The 18842-nt window shown below is 42.0% G+C and overlaps 1 protein-coding gene across 2 annotated transcripts in view; it reads right to left on the minus strand.

Moving 5' to 3' along the window:
* NCKIPSD (NCK interacting protein with SH3 domain) overlaps positions 1-17259 on the minus strand; it is a 52888-nt gene extending 35629 nt beyond the window's left edge. Inside the window, exons 1-5 of one of the 2 annotated variants that reach the window (XM_033926408.1) lie at positions 16891-17259; positions 8585-8697; positions 5960-6155; positions 4022-4109; positions 1754-2352 (exon numbers count right to left, since the gene is read on the minus strand). In XM_033926408.1, coding sequence (XP_033782299.1) covers positions 1754-2352; positions 4022-4109; positions 5960-6155; positions 8585-8697; positions 16891-17061 — 1167 coding nt within the window. In that variant the 5' untranslated portion in view covers positions 17062-17259. Of the gene's footprint in view, positions 1-1753; positions 2353-4021; positions 4110-5959; positions 6156-8571; positions 8698-16890 lie in introns of both variants that reach the window. The other variant, XM_033926409.1, reaches the window with a different exon arrangement.
* Positions 17260-18842: the final 1583 nt, after the last annotated feature.

Raw genomic sequence — 18842 nt, forward strand, 5'->3', positions numbered from 1 at the left:
ATGTCTCGCTGACCCCAAAAGCTCAGTGAAAATGAGTGGAACTGAGCAATGGGTTTTATGTACAACTAGACCACACTATCTTAGAATTAATTATAAGGAGGGCAATTATCACAAAATCTCATTCGTAAACCAAACACAATTTTTCGCCAAATTCAGGAATCCAGGTTTTCAGTCAAAAACTCACCTACATTTAAGAGCAATTCGCTTGCCTGGATGTAGTGCCCCCATGGCAAGAGCAAGCCCGTACCTAGGCACTCGCATTTACACGCCACTTGTGTCTATTTTTCGGGTAGATGTCTACATTGCGCCTACCAAGTTAGGCGCTTACCCGAAAATTATTTTTTTAAGAACATAAGAATTGCTACTGCTAGGTCAGACCAGTGGTTCATCGTGCCCAGCGGTCCGCTCACGCGGCAGCCCTTAGGTCAAAGACCAGGGCCCTAACTGAGACTAGCCTTACCTGCGTACATTCTGGTTCAGCAGGAACTTGTCTTTGTCTTGAATCCCTGGAAGATGTTTTCCCCTATAATAGCCTCCGGAAGAGCGTTCCAGTTTTCTACCACTCTCTATTTATAATTTTTTTTTAATGGTGCCGTTTAAATAACAGCGCCAACTGAACCACTTAGAAAATTAAGTCGGGCATGTACATCAGTTAGGTAGATCAGTAGTAGGTAGAATTAGGGCCTTTCTGCTTAGGCGGTTAGTGCTGATATTCAGAAAACTTAGGGAGTGGATACTGTGGATAGATAGACCGGATGCCATCATGTTTCTCTAACCATAAAGCTCTATGTTCTCACAATGCAGGTGTTAAGAGCCTTGGCCTAAAGCAGTGGTCTCCAACTCCAACCCTTTGCAGGGCCACATTTTGGATTTGGAGGTACTTGGAGGGCCTCGGAAAAAAAGAGTTAATGTCTTATTAAAGAAATGACCATTTTGCATGAGGTAAAAACTCTTTATAGTTGCTAAATCTTTCTTTTTGGTTAAGTCTTAATCATAATATTGTCATTTCTAGCTAAAGAGACAGATGATCAAGAAACTGTTTTATTTTATTTCTGTGATTATGATAAACATACCGAGAGCCTCAAAATAGTACCTGGCGGACCGCGAGTTTGAGACCACTGGAAAAGATAGTGGTTGCTGTGGATGGACAGGCTGGATGAGCCTTTTGACCTTTATCTGTTGTCATGTTTCTATGATTCTATCTGGTTAAGTGCTGTTGAATATCGGCTGATAGCCCTCCACTGACGATTTAACTGGGCAGGAGCCTCTCCTGGTTAAGTCACTTTGACTATTGACCCCCCAAATGCTTACTGATCAACTTTGTTAACCCCTGCCACACCACAACTGTACTAGCTTAAGTGACTCTGCAAAGAGATGATAAATCTAATCCCAGGTCTAAAAGCCCAGCAAGTTGGATTGGATTTCAAGATACCCACCACGAATATGCAAAAGTCAGATTTGCATTCAACGAACGCAGTGCATGCAAATCTATCTCAGATATTCACTGGAGATTCTGAAATCCAGACTGGCTACAGGGTGCTCTGGAAGCAGCTGGAGAAACCCTGCCTTGTGGCAAAGTACGGACAAAACAGCACTACTTTTGCAGCCTCCATCATATTTATCAGATCATGAAGCAAATTGCCTGTGTATGGTATGCTTCATTTGGCTCACCTGAAGTTTAAACGTGTAATATCATAACCTATGATAGAAAACAAACAAATAGGGCATGTCACGTTAACATTAATTTCTTTACCTTGTTCTCTATCAAGGAAACCAGAATTTGTTCCATGACGGAAGCAATTGCTGGAACAGAGTTCTGAATATGACCGATCACCACTCCTATTGCCACCCGAGAGAGCTCATAGCTGAGGTTAGTGTTTTTACGGACCAGCTCAATTAACTCAGCACCTATGCTTACTGGTATGGTTACTATTGGATGGCTGGATTCCAGTGTTGATATTTCAAAGTCAGCCCCCTTTGTTCCATCATAGTTGACCGCATGAAATGCTTTCAGGCTACGAGGAGGCTGCGGAGCTGTTCTCTTTATCTGTGAAGCTTTTTCCTCACTATGATTAAAGTTCTGAGCCTCTGAGGGCAGAGGGGCAGCCTTACTGGTCATGGAGGACTTGACTGCACAGGATGTCACAGTCCCAGGAGCCAAAATGCTTCCATCCAGGCTGTGCGATACAATTGTGTGCACACTTCTGCTGGGGACAGGGGGAGGGGTGTTGCTAGGGCTAGAAGTTGCCGTCGGGTGATAAGAGTCTGTGGAAGCAGTATATAATGTTTCCAGGGAAGCAGTGCTTGTAGAAGATGCATTGGAAACCGGTCTGGAGCTAATCTCCACACAATCTGAGAGAGGGAGGAAAAACATGAAAAGGAGATGAAAAACACAAAAATGGTTGATTCACTAAAGCAGAGTAACCTGTGCTACCTTTACTATTTGCATCAACTGCTGCCAGCCCTACTGTATTATTTCTGATCGACCCAATTCAATTTTTAAAAAATGCATAGTAACCCACGGTAAATGTGGCACAGATTACCATGCTTCAGGCAATCAGCAATGCCCGCCAATCAGTTCACTGTAAATACAGTTTAATTTCGTTTTATAGCATGCTCTTATCAGTACCCACTTAAATAAGAAAAAGGCTGTTCTACACAGAGGAATCACCTTGAGAGCATGTGAAAAGTTAAAAGGTAGCGTGAGAAGAGAGTCTTTTGTTTTTCTGTTTTTTCTGTTTATAAATCTTTATTCATTTTCTTATGTTACAACAAGTGTTCCAAATAATCTCATTAGAAGCTTGAATATACACACTTGATTAACTCATATATTAACATCAAATTTAACATTTCTTTAGAAAATTAATATTATATAAAGTTATAATATTATGTAAAAAAAAAAAATTTTAATTTATATAATTGTTATTGAATATAATAATCCCTACCCATCTTTCCCTCCCAATCAATAATACATAAAATCAACTTTATTGTGAATTTATTCAAATAATAATATAGTATGTAATAATCATAAATAAAATCCCTCCCCATTCCCCTCTATTTAATTTTCTTATCATGGGAAAAGTTAATCATTCATTATAGAAATTTGTTAATGGTCTCCAGACTTTTTCAAATTTTATTCATGGGAAAATTTATCATTCTTTACAAAAATCTGTTAATGGTCCCCATATTTTTTGAAATTTATTCATATATCCTTTATGTGTTGCAATAGCGAGTTCCATTTTGTATATATGGCATACTGAATTCCACCAGAACATATAATTCAATCTATCATGTTGTTTCCAATTGAATGTAATTTGTTGTATTGCTATTCCAGTTAAAATAAATAAAAGTTTGTTATTACTTGATGAAATTTGGCTTTTTGCTCTCATGGTTGTTCCAAATAATATAGTATCATATGTCAAGGCTACCGGATTTTCTAACATTCTATTAATTTGGGGCCAAATTGATTTCCAGAATGATAAGATAAATGGACAAAAGAATAAAAGATGGTCTAATGTCCCAACTTCAATATGACAATGCCAGCATCTATTAGATCTTTGTTTTTAATAGTGTGTGTTTCTTATATACGGTATCATATTGCACACTTATGTACACACTTTCCACCAAATCTTTCCTCCCATTCTATGTTTATGCCTACAAGTTTCAGATTGAAGCATCATGAGTAAGACTCCTGCAAAAGGCCCAATCAAGAGATTTTATTTCAATTCCTAATTGTATATACCTGTTCTTAACAGAGACGTTATCTGGAACCCTTTACGTGCCATCCTCCTAGACTCCATAAAGATCAGGTAAAACAAGAGGGAAAACCCCATTCTAACAAAAAATGTTATAATGGTGCTCCATCAATGAATGAAGTGCTCTGACCATATAACACTTAAATCTTACAAAACAATGTTAACATGTACTGCAAATTTGCATGAGAAGATGGGTGCCACCCTCCCTCCTTCACCGCACCTCAATGTCACTTTCCTTCACTAGAAAAAACAAAGCTGTCTCTTACTTCTCACGGGTGCCATCATTAGCGCGTTCCTGCGCTTCTCTGGCGGTGGGGGTATCACAGGAGCAGCACGGCGAGGCTGTGGGGGAACCTAAAAAGCAACATTTAATGGCACTCAGTTCTCACAACATAGGCAACAATCCTGCCTCCGCAATCAAACTGCATTTCCTAATCACACTTCTGGAATTTCTCACAAATATTAGCCAGATTATCTTTGAAAATCAAAGTTAAAAAAAAAAAAAAAAAAAGTTTTAGAAGATCGTGGAATAAATTCAGTAAAGGATGCCCAAATTTGAGCTCCAAAAAAAATGAGCAGAGTGCTCTCCTATAAACTGCTCTCTGAGTTGGGCTTAGCACCTACATTCACACCAACTAAACCTGGTCTGTATCCTCGCACCTAAATTAGGACTAGATCTCCCTTATTCTATAATGTGCACATAACAGCAGTTATGTTTTCTACTGTTAACTATTTGTGCCCTCCCTAAAGGTAATTAATACACGCCACAAGAAAAAAAAATCTTGATAAATTCAAAGGAGCACTAAAAAGCTTTCTATTTAGTGTAAAACATGTTTTTATTGTTAAACAGTAGAGAACAATAAACAGCAGCCAAAAACAGTCCAACAATAGTAACAATTTTCCATTTCACCTCCCAGGCCACCCTACCAATTCCCTTTTTAACTCCTATCACAACCCCTCCCCAATGCAAAAACAAGAGGACCAAAGCCAACGTCGGAAAGCTGTACTCTTATGCCTTCCGACTCTCCAGGAACCGGGCCCCCCAGCCCGCCTCCTTCTTAGAAACTCCCCCCCCCCACCAAAAAAAAAAAAAAAAAAATCAAGCACACAAACAGGCACTCCACCAATCACACCATTCACCATTCTCCCTCTCCCACAAGGCCCTGGGGTACCAGGACAAACGGCAAGAACATGAAAAAATAAAGAAAATCAAGGCTGGTTAGAAAGAGTTCAATATTAAGCTCCGAGAAAAGCTTTCTATTTAAAGATGCCTTTGAATTAATTTATTTTCAAAATTTCTATATCAGTTTTTTTCCAAAACGGTTTACAAGGAGCGACATACTAGAGAATGACATGGTGGCAATTACCCACGGCTAGCTGCAGGTAGCCGCAGGTAACCTGCCAAAATGGTGGGGGGGAAAGTGCTCACAGCGGGCACAGGGACAAGGCCATCCACTGCCCCATGGAGCAGTGAATGGCCTTGTCCCTGCAGCTAAGGGAGGGAAGGCGCGCGGTTACCGATCGCGCACGGCCACCTCCCTACAGCCAAATCTATCTCCCTGCCTCCCCCTTACCTTCGTGGCGCTTTAGTAAAGAAACTTACTGAAGCCGGCGAAGCCTGCCTGCCTGCAGTCATGTGTGTGTGTGTGTGGACGGAAGCTTCTCCTCTGACGCAACTTCCGGTTAATAAACTTGAAACTTATTGGGCCTGTTCTGCATCTAAACCTCTTGGGTTCGGTGCACTTAATTACAGCTTGTTGTAGATCACCCTGATTTCAGGTGCTAATGAATACGGAAAAGAAATAATTTGCTATTGCTGCATTCTCAATCCTATATAAAAGGAGACTCGTTTCCAACTCTACAGCTTGCTTAAACAATCCAAAATCTATTGAACAGCTTAACTAGTCATCTTCCATTAAAAATACACAGGAAGGAATTTATCTCATCCTGGTCTGTCATAAATACAAATCCATTGTTTGGCAAGACCAGAGAAGGTGTATGGCAGATGTGGAGCCCACGATGAGAAATACGCAGGCAGGAATTAAGGAAATCCTGATCAGAATAGAGGGTCGGTTTCAATCTTTTTCTTCTATTTAAGACCTGCCCACCACAATCAAAAACTGCACATCAAGAGTAGATAATCAAATCAAGAAAGTCATCACAAAATAGGGAAATGATAAACTAGGCACAAGGACAGAACATACCTGATAAGGGGTTTCGCCTTCCTCGTGAAAGTCTGGGTTTGGCAGGCTATAGTGACGCTCATAACCAGTCCGGCACACGCCATTTGGTTGTCGTGCTATATCCACGTGATGATCGCTGGAGGACAAAGTCATCCTGTGACTGGTGGGAGAGTGGCTTTGGCGAGATAACGTCTCCTTTCGATGATGGATTAATTTCCTGGCAGATAAGATACCATATTCATAAACAGAGGGCTCTACAACATGGCTGTAAGTTTAAATATCACAAAATCAAAATGCTGCAAGCGTAAAGCACAAGATTTTCATCTCCAAACCAGACAATATTTTTTGGTTTAATGGCCTTCTAAATGTAAAGCAAGTTTTTTGTTGGGTTTTTTTTTGATTAAGATGATCTGAACCACTCAAAAGATTCCTGTTCTTCACACCCCTCCCTACACCACCATCCTTTTTATAATTTAATGACCTGAATTTCCTAATGGCATACTTTGAACCAACACCCTCTAGAATTTACTCCTCTGCTTCACCCTGTGAAATGTCAGAGGGCAGCAAGGAAAAAGAAAAATGGTCTTTAAAGCATATGTATTACCGTTTTTAATGCTGAATATACATGATGACAAATAAATGTGTATTTTTGGAAATGCCAGTTCCATTTTGTCTATAACCCCATTGTATTATGTAACATATTTCTTCTCTCATGTATTCTTTCCCCATGCTTCTCCAATTCATGATGTAACTTCATTCTTCTTGCATTTTGTAATTCGCTGATTGTCCAGCCTTCTTTCTCTGTGAACCGCCTAGAAGTCAGTTTGACTATGGCGGAATAGAAAAATAAAGTTATTATTATTATTGCTGTATATAGCCAATGTGAACACTATTTTTTGGCGTTTGTCCTTCCTCCATACACTTCTCCCTCTGTATGCGGGCAGACCATAGGCGTGAATATAGAAAAACCGCGAATAACTTTTTAAATGTTATTCACGGTTTTTAGAAAAAGCCTTCCGTTTTTATTATTGGAACCGTGAATAAACTTCTACAGCGATTTCTGGGCAGGCAAGCAAGCAGCAATTTCTGGGCAGAGAAGCAGCGATTTCTGGGCAGGGAACCAGTGATTTCTGGGCAGGTAAGCAAGCAGCGATTTCTGGGCAGGCATGCGTTTTTCTCATTGCACACTGGGAAGCATGGAAGCAGTGAATTTGTGGGAGAAAACATAGTATAAGTGATTTTCAGAGTGAATGGTAAGCGATATACTTTTTTATCGGGACAGTAAAAGGAAAAATAATTTTAATGATGATGTAATTTTGGGAGGCGGAGTCAGCTTTCCAAAAATCACGAATAAACAAATCCACAGATACGGAAACCACGGATACAGAGGGAGAAGTGTATATCTTACACTCGCCCATCACTCCCTGCTTAAGGATGATGGTTGAGAGGGTAATAGACAGGGGGGGGGATTCAAGAGCATTTGTTTGGTTTTTGGTAGTTTAGAAGTATTCCTCTACAATTCCTACAAGGTCAACAGTTAATCCAACCCCTAAGGCATATAAGAACATAAGAATTGTCATACTGGGACAGACCAAAGGTCCATCAAGCCCAGTATCCTGATTCCAACAGTGGCCAACCCAGGTCCCAAGTACCTGGCAGAAACCCAAAGAAACATTCCAGAGCTGAGATTGTGATGTCATAACACCTCATTCCACCAATGCCTAAGAGCCAACCTCAGCAGTGATGTCACAATGGCTCGATTGTCCTAGACTTGGCTCACATAAGAATTGTCATACTGGGACGGACCAAAGGTCCATCAAGCCCAGTATCCTGTTTCCAACAGTGGCCAACCCAGGTCCCAAGTACCTACCAGTAGCTAGATCCCAAGTAGTAAAACAGATTTTATGCTGCTTATCCTAGGAATAAGCAGTGGATTTCCCCAAGCCATCTCAATAATGGCTTATGGACTTCTCTTTTAGGAAATTAGCCAAGCCTTTTTTAAACCTCGCTAAGCTAACTGATTTCACCACATTCTATGGCAATGAATTCCAGAGTTTAATTACATGTTATGTAAAGAAATATTTTCTCCGGTTTGTTTTTAAATCTACTACTTAGTAGCTTCATCGCACATCCCCTAGTGCTAGTATTTTTGGAAAGAGTAAACAAGCGATTCAGATCTACCCTTTCCATTCCACTCAGTATTTTATAGACCTCTATCATATCACCCCTGAGCCGTCTCTTCTTCAAGCTGAAGAGCCCTAGCCGCTTTAGCCTTTCCTCACAGGGAAGTCATCCCATCCTTTTTATCATCTTCTTCAACCTTCTCTGTACCTTTTCTAATTCCGCTATATCTTTTTTGAGATAAGGTGACCAGAACTGCGCACAGTATTCGAGGTGCAGCCATACCGCAGAACAACACAAGGGGAATTATAACATTTTCATCCTTGTTTCCTATTCCTAATGTGGGACCCCCATATCATAGCTCAGGTTCCCTACCCCTCTTCCCAACTTTGCCTAGGTGTTGGAAAGTGATGCTTTCTGACCAGTGTGTCCACTTGTTATTTAAAACGACCCTCACGCACAGAAGGGTTGTGGACGTATTCCAGCGTTTCTCCCTTTACTTAGGTGTCTACCTGCTCCACTTACTGCAGGACATCCCTCTGCTCCAGGTTGTATTTGCCTCCGTTTGTCATGGCTGCGTTGTGAATAGCCTCGATGGCTCTGTCAATGGACTGGAGGACTACATCTTGCTCTTGTACCTACAGAACACAAAAAGAAGACTTTTAATATACACCAAACAAAACCAGAGTAGTTTAATAATAGTTTCTAAGCAGGAATAATAGATAGATAGATATGCATTTATTTTTATTTATTAAGATTTGTGCAATTTTGTGTTTCAAAAGCTTTTCCGTTCTAAAACCGACAATGGTTTGTGTGTCATCAAAATCCCAGTTCCATAAATTACAGGCTGATATCATTCTCCTGATATCATTTCTATATATCCCCCCCCCCCCCCCTAGAGAGCTCAGAACGGGTTACAAGTTATGCAGTTATGTCCATTTTAACTTATGGATTTTTTTTTCATTTTTTCTACCCACCTAGAAACATACTGATTAGTGAAATATATACTATATACAGGGCTCCACAGTTCCACTTCCTTTTTGGCTGTAAATCCCTGAAACAAAACTCATTCATTTGACAAAAGATTTGGTTTCCAACATGCAAATTTCAGTAAAGGTGTTAAGACACAGTTATGACTCTCTCTACAGAGGTACGATATTTAGGTGTAGTTTGGATTCGCAGTTATCATTCAAGGCATATATTCAGGCAATGATTTTTTTTTTTTAAGTTCTATTTTAAACTGCGATTGCTTTCTGGCAATGATTATAAGTAAGTTCTTCAAATGGTAGTGCTGTCTGGTCTTGATTACTGTAATTTAGTATTTGGGGGCATTTCATCTTCCACTATGGATGTATTGCAAGTTTCTCAGAACTTGATTATACGTGCTTTGTTTGGGATAACAAAACGTGATCATGTTTCATCTAACTATGTTGTCCTTTATTGCATGAAGATGGGGTATAGAGTGCAGTATAAATTATCGTTAAATCTATTTGAGTATGAATCAACTGGCACCAAAATATTTGGTAGATTGTGTTTCATCTTATGTACCTCCTCCAGCATTACGCTCTGCTGGACATTGTGGCTTAATTATTTGTATCCGAAAAGAGCTGCACTTGGAAGCAATAAGAACCAGCGGGGTGGGAGGTTTTTTGTGCTTAAGTCCTACGGAATGGCATAAACTTCCAATTTATATTACACACCAGAAGGACTTATGCACTTTTAAGAAATTATTGAAATGGCGCTTATTTTGCAAGATGAAATATGGACCTTGATGTCTCTATAAGATGAGAATTGTTTTATGGACTTTATATGTATGTCGGTTTGTTATATTAATTGTGTATGTAAAGGCTGATACTGTATTCTCAAGCAACCTTGACAGAGCTCAATGGAGACCCTGACTAGAGAGATAGTAGACAAGTAGTGATCAAAGATAAGTGGCACTTCTTCTCCCCCCTCCCCCCCCCGCCCAAGGTTCATACGGATTGTAGGTTAAGTATGATAACAAGCATTAGACTTCATAGCACTAAATGGAAGCAAATGATTTTAGATAAAAACCCCCTCTTTTCTCTGACACGACTAAATGTGCACAAGAAACACCTAACCCTAATATAATAAAAGATTTTTTTTTTTTAATGGTATTGTTTCAGGACCAAAGGGTACCTTATATCATAAGCCTGCACACAAATTTTCAGAAAGGGACACTTCCCCACTGGAAATTCCTCGTGTACATAACTTTGCATCTGCTTTATGCCCGTTTGTAAATTTCATTTTAAAATCCCCACTTAATTCTTGCTGGATCTAAGCCAGTCCTGTCCTTTGGTTGCAGAGGTACAAGTGCCCACATGGTGTTCAGAGAAGGCTATCAGTGTTGCTGAAATGAACCGTCCGAGAGGCTGGTGGAGGCTTTTTCAACTTCTGCACAGTCTTCAGATGCGATGGCAGGAACACGGCGGAGTTTTTCCTAGAAGGTGTTTTATTTATTTGAGGTGACTGAATTAGATCGATGTTTTCAGACACTCCAACGATATTTTTATGGCATGACAGTCACAGAAGAAATTCATAAGGAAGAAAGGAGTTTTGGCATGGTGAACTGAGAACAGGAATAAAAAATAACCCCCCATTTATTAATTCCTATGAGCGTCAGAGCTGTTACTGCCGCAGCCGGCACTAAAAACCACGCTACACTTTTGCAAAATGGGGGGGGGGGATTAAAGTTTAATTTCAACAAATCACCTTGGTTAGCACACTTATAAAACAGAAGCAATTCCCCTCCTCACTAGAAATAAACCAAATATTTCTACTACAGTCAGAAAACCACACTCTCTCCTATAGAGTTTCTCAAACAGTAACAATATTAAACAGGACGTGGAAACTTAAAACCGCTTGCTCCTTTCACTACAGCATGCCTCATAAAATATTATCGGCTCTTCCTTTCTAATATTACACTGAAAATCTCTGCTATTATATTTAGATGACAGCTGGTAGCTAAAAAAGAAAGACTCTAAATTGGAGCTTCTAGTGTCAACGTGTTTGGTGCCATATTAAAATTAACTTGTCCCGTTAAAAATAATGTAGGCGTACCACGTGAAGAAAGCAAGGAAAGCTGCAGTGGCAAGCAGCAGAGTGGCAGTACAATAATGGCAGAAAAGGGCTACGTGCACGCCTCAAAGCTTCCGGTCCTAGAGGCTTTCTTTTTCCATACTGGGTTCTTTGCCATCCTAAATATAATTCCTTCTGATATCACGGGGGTAATACTAGTAAAAACTAGGGAAAGTCAGAAATATAAACACAACAAATAAAGTGCTACCATCCTTACCTAAGCGGCTTTTGAGAACCAGTCACGGGCATCCTATAGAAAATTGCACCTAAGCCCGCCTAAGAACCCGATTCTCTAACCGATGTCCATGTTACAGGCACCAGTTAGAAAATCAGTTTGCTGCTGAGCTAATCATGGCAAGGGCAACTCGTCCCCACCCCCTGCAAAGACTACCAACAGGAGGGATGCACAATCCTTTCTGCCGGAACCCCCCTCGAACAATCGCAGTAGGAGGGATGCCTAGTCCCTCCTGCCCGGCACCCCTGAACTCCCCCCACTGATCGTGGCAAAAAGGATGCCCAGTTCCTCCTGCTGACAACCCCCACCCCCTGAAAGTTCACCTCTGCCCCCACCCACAATTGGTCAGATCCCCTAGGCCCCTCCTATGGGGGGTGGCCTAATTGGAATCTTAGGCCACTCCCAGAATGCACTGGGAAATGGGCCTAAGATTCCGGTTGGCCCAGGTGCCTAAGGTCTTTCCTATAGAAGGGGCCTTAAGCGACTGGGCCAATCAGGCCCGTAGGCCCCCTCCCTGGTGCATCCCAAGAAAGTATCTGCACAGCATATGAGAAGTGATCACAAGGAATGGCTTAAGGTGTCAATGAATAAACTCCCAGTGGGGTGTCAGGATCCTATCTTTATTCTCTCAAGGAACCACTAATCCTAACAAATAAGGGCATCCTTCTGTCACACTCAAATGATACCATAAAATCACCCATTTGTTTTGAAATTTTGCAATAAATGCATCAAAAAAATAATCAACACAACCTCCATCCTACCTATAAAAGTATTGGAAAGTGAGCTCCTGGGACAATAATAATTGCACTTTCTCCTTCCTATGGTCCCATTTCTCATAAGTGTTGTGCTCTCATCATGTCTCAGAGGATTGGAACTCCCCCACGCCACAAAGTTTCTCAATCAACTGACATTCTTTTTCCTTACATGGGTCAATGCAACTTATTGTCACTGTAAAAATATTCAGTCCCAATGGAAAGAACGTAAAAAAAGCCATTCCACTGAAATGAAGTTTAAGTCTTCATTCTCACTGCAATAAAGCTCAGCAGAAACAGTAAAACAGATACGGGAAAGAAGACATACAAGAAATCAATAATGCAATAATGCAAGTGGATAAGAGGCAGAGAGGACTTGGAGGCGGCAATTGCCACATTTTGCCCTGCAAAAGACAAGAAACCATGAGGTTAGCAAAGCCAGCTGCCTGCTGTCCAGGGAGTCCCTCTTCCTTTCTGTTTCAATATTACACGACTGTCCTTGTTTTTCTGGGGCACGAGGAAGAGATTACAGACTAGATAAAATCATGAGTGCATCTAATACAGACAATGTGTGTAAGTCTAAAAAAAATACAGGTTTCATTCTCTGAAAGTGTGATTGAAAACACTATGTAATCTAGACACCGGAGCAGGAGCTCAAATGATTACAAACCAGGCATGGTAAATGGTGCTTTTACCTCTCACTGATGAGTGCCACTATTTTCTCCTTTATCTTGGCAAAAGCAGAACATCTGAATGTGGGAATCCTTAATATTCCCTAAGAGCTTCAAACTTAGAAACATGATGGCAGATAAAGGCCAAATGGCTCATCCATTCTGCTCATCTGAAATAACCATTATCTCTTCCTCTCTCTGAGAGATCCTAGGCTTTCTTGAATTCAGACAATCTCTGTCTCTACCACCTCTACCAGGAGGGAGACTGTTGCACGCATCTACCACCCTTCCTGTAAAAAAAGTATTTCCTTAGATTACTCCGGAGCCTATCACCTCTTAACTTCATCCTAAGCCCTCTCATTTCAGTTTCCTTTCAAATGAAAGCGACTCGGCTCATGCGCATTTGTGCCATGTAGGTATTTAAATGACTCTATCATATCTTCACTCTCCCGCGTTTCCTCCAAAGTATACAGATTGAGATCTTTAAGTCTATCCTCATATGCCTTATGGTGAAGACCACGCACTATTTTAGTAGCCAGACTCCATCCTTTTTATATCTTTTTGAAGGTGCAATCTCCAGAATATTCTAAATGAAGTCTCACCAGTCTTATACAGGGGCATCAATATCTCCTTTTTCCTACTGGCCATACCACTTCTATGCACCCTAGCATCCTTGTTTCATAAAATCCATCTTGAAATAGAAAGCTACTTGGATAAGCAATCATACCTGGACTGACTTTTTTAATGGCAGTTTTCATCGTGTGTACACCTTGGACTAAGATGACACTCGACTCTGGTTTAGTGAGGATATGGACGGTCGCGTTATGAAATACTGCAGCTAAGAGGAAGAGTTTGAGAACTAGAGGCAGCTGCTGGAGCATCAATCATCCACCACAATCCATTCAAATCATAACCATATAAACCGTAAGAGGCCTTTGAATGCTTAAGAGTGCTTCAAGTACCTCACTTCACAGAAAGCAACATAAGGATGCACACACAAAATCTTTCCAGCAAATGCGAGTGCAGCATCACAGCAGGGAAAAAAGTGACAGGTATATAGAGGAAGAGTAGGATTAATGGATTTTCTAGCAGTATACAAAACACACTACATCTGCTGTGAATCCCCTTTTCCAATTCTGAACAGGTGCTAAACAAAATGACAAAGAGAAAGTACTATCAATATGGAATCAGACTAATGAGAAACTCATAAGTCACAACAGCAAGCACTTACGAAAGGGTCCAGAGAAGAGCGACAAAAATGGTTAAGGGGCTGGGGGAGTTGCCGTACAACGAGAGGCTAGAGAAACTGGGCCTCTTCTCCCCTGAAAAGAGGGGACATGATCAAAAAGTTCAAGATATTGAAGGGAATTGACTTAGTAGATAGAGGCAGGTTGTTCACCCTCTCCAAGGCAGAGAGAACGAGAGGGCACTGTCTAAAGTTGAAAGGGGATAGATTCCGTACAAACGTAAGGAAGTTCTTCACCAGAGAGTGGTAGAATACTGGAATGCTCTTCTAGAGGCTGTTATAGGGAAAAACACCCCCCAGGGATTCAAGACAAAGTTAGACAAGTTCCTGCTGAACCGGAACATCTGCAGGTAAGGCTAGTCTCAGTTAGGGAACTGGTCTTTGACCTAAGGGCTGCCGCGTGAGTGGACTGCTGGGCATGATGGACCACTGGTCTGAACCAGCAGCAGCAACTCTTATGTTTTTAACCAGGCTTTCCAAAGACTACAGAATGAGTAAAGCCCCTTTGAGAGCATGCTCCTTGAATCCCTGCTGGCATCCAACACACCTTCTATACAAGCTTATGTGTTTGCACACATCACTGTTGCTGGATTTTCCATTTCATTTGCATATTTGACTTGCTATGCACCGCCATGAGCTCTCAATAGATAATACGATATAGAGCTAAAAAAAATAACCTCATACGTATGTGGGATTGAAAGTAGATCTCATTGCTGATTTGTCATTTAGCATTTGGGGACTCCTGATGCAGATGCCTTAGCCGAAAAAACAAACAAATCCATGATTTGCTCTATGTTTTTATGATTGACAAAGAGGGTTTTGAAGACCAGGAATGCTCTGCTCTTTTCCTTTGGATTTTGCTGGTATTTGTGCAGAGGTGACCGTCTCCTTTGTGGTTGCCTTTTTTATTGCCAGCCACAGCGGTATTCGCTCAGACGCTCATAGGAATTCTATGAGCGTTGGAGCTTTTACCACCGCAGCCGGCAATAAAAAAGCCTAATGCGGCTTCATAAGAGGGTGGGTAAGTCTTGTACATTGCTACATACTATGAACTTTTTTATGTAGCTGGAGCAAGTGATATACAGTATATATTTCACACCAACAAAATGTATTTATATTCTGTAGGATATCCAGAACTAAGTAGGACTTTGTGTTATAACCTAACCTAGAAAAATGTGGGGGTTATGTAACTTGGTAGAACGTAACTACAATCAATTTTAAGTTTTAAATTTCATGTCTCCCCCCCCCACCACCATTACCACTGGCACTGCTTTTAGAAATCACGCTAGCCCTTTTGCAATTCTCATCCTTACTTCCATGCCAAAGGGGAAAAGTTATAATGCAAAGCCACAAGTACTGATTTTGTTAGGCTTCCAGAGAAACAACAGTCCCTTCCCCCTTTCTTCCGAGTCGAACACCGAGGCTGCAATTTAATCTCTGGACTTGATTCAAACTGTCCCTCCTGAGGTTTGTGACATTGACAGAATCAGTCCATGAAGTGAAAGCATTCGGTTTCATCAAACACAGGAATGTGGGCTCCGTTTTGCTGCTTTTCATTATCGGCTGCATCTTCTTGCTGTCAAGTCACGTGTTACTTTCTAAGCCTCAGTTTTTGTCAGCTGCTTATATGGGTTATTTGCAAGAAATTTACTAGACTGCTCCAACAAGCAAGCTTTCTCTCAGCACGTTAAAGGACGTTCATAAATACATTTCCAAAACACCAAATTCCAGTCTACTCACTACTGATCATTTCTATAACATTAATTGACACACACTATTCAAAAACATTTATAGTTTATAATCTGTTCTTTCAGTACCCATGTTTTAATCATTCCCATAAAAAAATGTAACTCTTTGATGCCTTTTGCTCTGTTTTGGAGAATAACAGGTTAAACGTTCAAATCAGCCTCAAAAATTCAGGCTTTTAGCCTAGATTTGAATAGGGCCAGAGACGCAGAATCATGTACTGACTCAGGAAGCCTATTCCAGGTGTTCAATGCAGCAAAATGGAAGGAATGGAGTGGCTGATGAAGGAAAAGGGCACAGGTAAGAGTGGCACATGCAATGAAGGAAGCGATGAGAGAAGAGAGGCCACATAACTGGTGGGGTGGGGATGGGGACAGATCAGTGGTTCCCAACCCTTTCCTGGGGAACCCCCAGCCAGTTGGGTTTTCAAGATATCCCTAATGAATATGCATGAGAGAGATTTGCATACCTGTCACTTCCATTATATGCAAATCTCTCTCATGCATATTTATTAGGGCTGGGGGTCCCCCAGGACAGGGTTGGGAACCACTGCTCTACTGAACCTCACACTTCTTGCTCTTGAACGCATCACTATAGTGAGACATATATTTATTTAATTGGCATTAGCTCGCATCGGTTAGTTGCTCACTCTTCGGGGGAACTCGATGCAAAGCAAAATCAACTCATGTAATAATCCCTCAACGTCGCCCACGCTCGGCTGGCCGCAGCGTCGATACCGTAAATACAGTTTGGCACGCGCTGTCTCGCGCGCAGCGTTGACAGCGCGGCTTACTGTGCGTCCTGCTGTGTTGGCATGGAAACAAAGCCTGCTCTTGCAGCCACCGGGTCCTGGCACGAGATGGCAGCGGGCTCCCGATTGGCCCGGCAACAATGTACCCACCGCGTGCAGGGGAATCTTGGCTCTGGTTGCCATGTGCAAAAGAAAAGCAAGAGCGCGAGTCTTCCCCCCCCCCTCCCCCCGACGGACATTTAAATGAAACGCTCGCCCGTCGCGCGACGCAAGGGCTGCAGCGGGAGGAGCCGATTGGTCGAGCGAGGGGCGCCGGCTCGCGACGGCTCACCTGGATCCTCTCGATGTACGAGGCCGGCACGTAGCCCGTTTCCCCGCTGCTGCAGCGGCTCGCCAGCCACCAGTGCTGGTTACTGCGCTCCAGGATCAGGAAGCTCTCGCCGGCGCCGAACTGCAGCGAGTGCGGCTCCGGGGAGCGGAAGGAGTACAGCGACCGGTACATGGGAGGAGCGGCGGGACGTGGACAGAACCCGGAAAGCAGACGGGTGGGAGGGGGGGCCGGTTCGCGCACTACGCCGAGAGGAAAGCGATGCGGAACCTGCTTCCCCCGCCCCCTTCCGACGGCGTGCGCTCTACGTCACCGCGCCGGCCAGTGCGTCAGAAAGAAGGGCGGCTCTTCCCGCTCCCGACTGCAAAGCTGGGTGAAGAGCGGCCCCTGGCGGCAGCTTCAAGGAAGGCCGGCGTATTTATTTGGTGTCAAATACCAAACAGTCGGCATCTCTCTTTTTCCCGCCCTCCCCCCTAGGGTTACCATATGGCTCCAGAAAAAGGAGACTGCTGTATTACTACGCCACTTAATTAGTACTCAATCACCTATGACATCACTAGAAGTCCTAAATATCCTGCACTCTTATTCAATATTATATAGCTATATGTAGACTACCAAACACAAGGTAGCAATTTTTTGTATGGACCTTCAGGCTGCAGTTGGGTTCTGAATCCTTCCCACTGCTGACCACTTCATCAGTCCACTTTTTATTGAAAAGATCTAGCTATCATATTTCTTTCTTCTTTATGTATACGTATCTTCATTTGTATATATCTTCATAATGGTGCAATCACTCATAAAAATCCATTTGAATCAATTTGAATCACTTAGCTCTAGATGTTGTTTATGATTCAAATGGATTTTTATGAGTGATTGCACCATTATGAAGAATTAATAAATGAAGATATATACAAATGAAGATACATAAAGAAATATGATAGCTAGATCTTTTCAATAAAAAGTAGACTGATGAAGTGGTCAGCAGTGGGAAGGATTCAGAACCCAACTGCAGCCTGAAGGTCCATACAAAAATTTCCTACCTTGTGTTTGGTAGTCTACATATAGCCATATAATACTGAATAAGAGTGCAGGATATTTAGGACTTCTAGTGATGTTCCAGAAAAAGGAGGACGCACTGAGACATGAGAGAGATTTGCATATAATGGAGATGGCAAGCATACAAAACTGCCCCAAGTATATTCATTAGGGCTATCCCAAAAACCTGACTGGCCCTCCAGTACAGGGTTGGGAGCCAGTGTTCTAAGTGGTTTACATTCAGGTACTTTATCATATTTCCCTTTCTGTCCCAGTGGGCTCAAACTCTATCTAGTGTACCAGGGGCAATGAGGGGATTAGGTGACTTGCCCAGGGTCACAAGGAGCAGTGAGGGATTTGAACCCACAGCCTTGGGGTGCTGAGGCTGTAGCTCTAGTCTGACCCTTGCACCACACACTCCCCATACACGGTTTGTACATGTGAAGGGCCATTTTAGAAAAGAATGTCTAAGTCTGATTTGGACGTTTACAGTAAAATGCTCAAAATCGGAAGCACAATAATGGCCATTTTCAAAAGTGGGACCACTAGACATCCAAAAATATATATTTTTTTGAAAATCGTCTACTTGGACCACCAAAACATCCAAAGTTATACCCCATTTTCGACCAAAAAACTGTCCAGTTTGGACATAGGATGAACCAATCTTGTAATGGACTGGCCACACAAACACACCAACAGAGCAGTGGGCACCTTAGAGCAGTGTTCTTCAACCAGTGCTGGTCCACAGAAATTTCCTGCCAGTCCACAGGGCCAGCATATGCATCAGGCCCAAAACTGTGTTCTTTAACTGCCGGTCCGCGGTGCGATTGATGATTTGTTAATAAGATTATATTGTGTGTATATATGAAAAATGAATGGAAAAAATAGTGTTACAGTTAGGACTATGGGGGCAGGGTCTG

This window comes from Geotrypetes seraphini, chromosome 17, assembly GCF_902459505.1.
Source record: "Geotrypetes seraphini chromosome 17, aGeoSer1.1, whole genome shotgun sequence".
In the NCBI taxonomy this organism is placed as follows: Eukaryota; Metazoa; Chordata; class Amphibia; order Gymnophiona; family Dermophiidae; genus Geotrypetes; species Geotrypetes seraphini.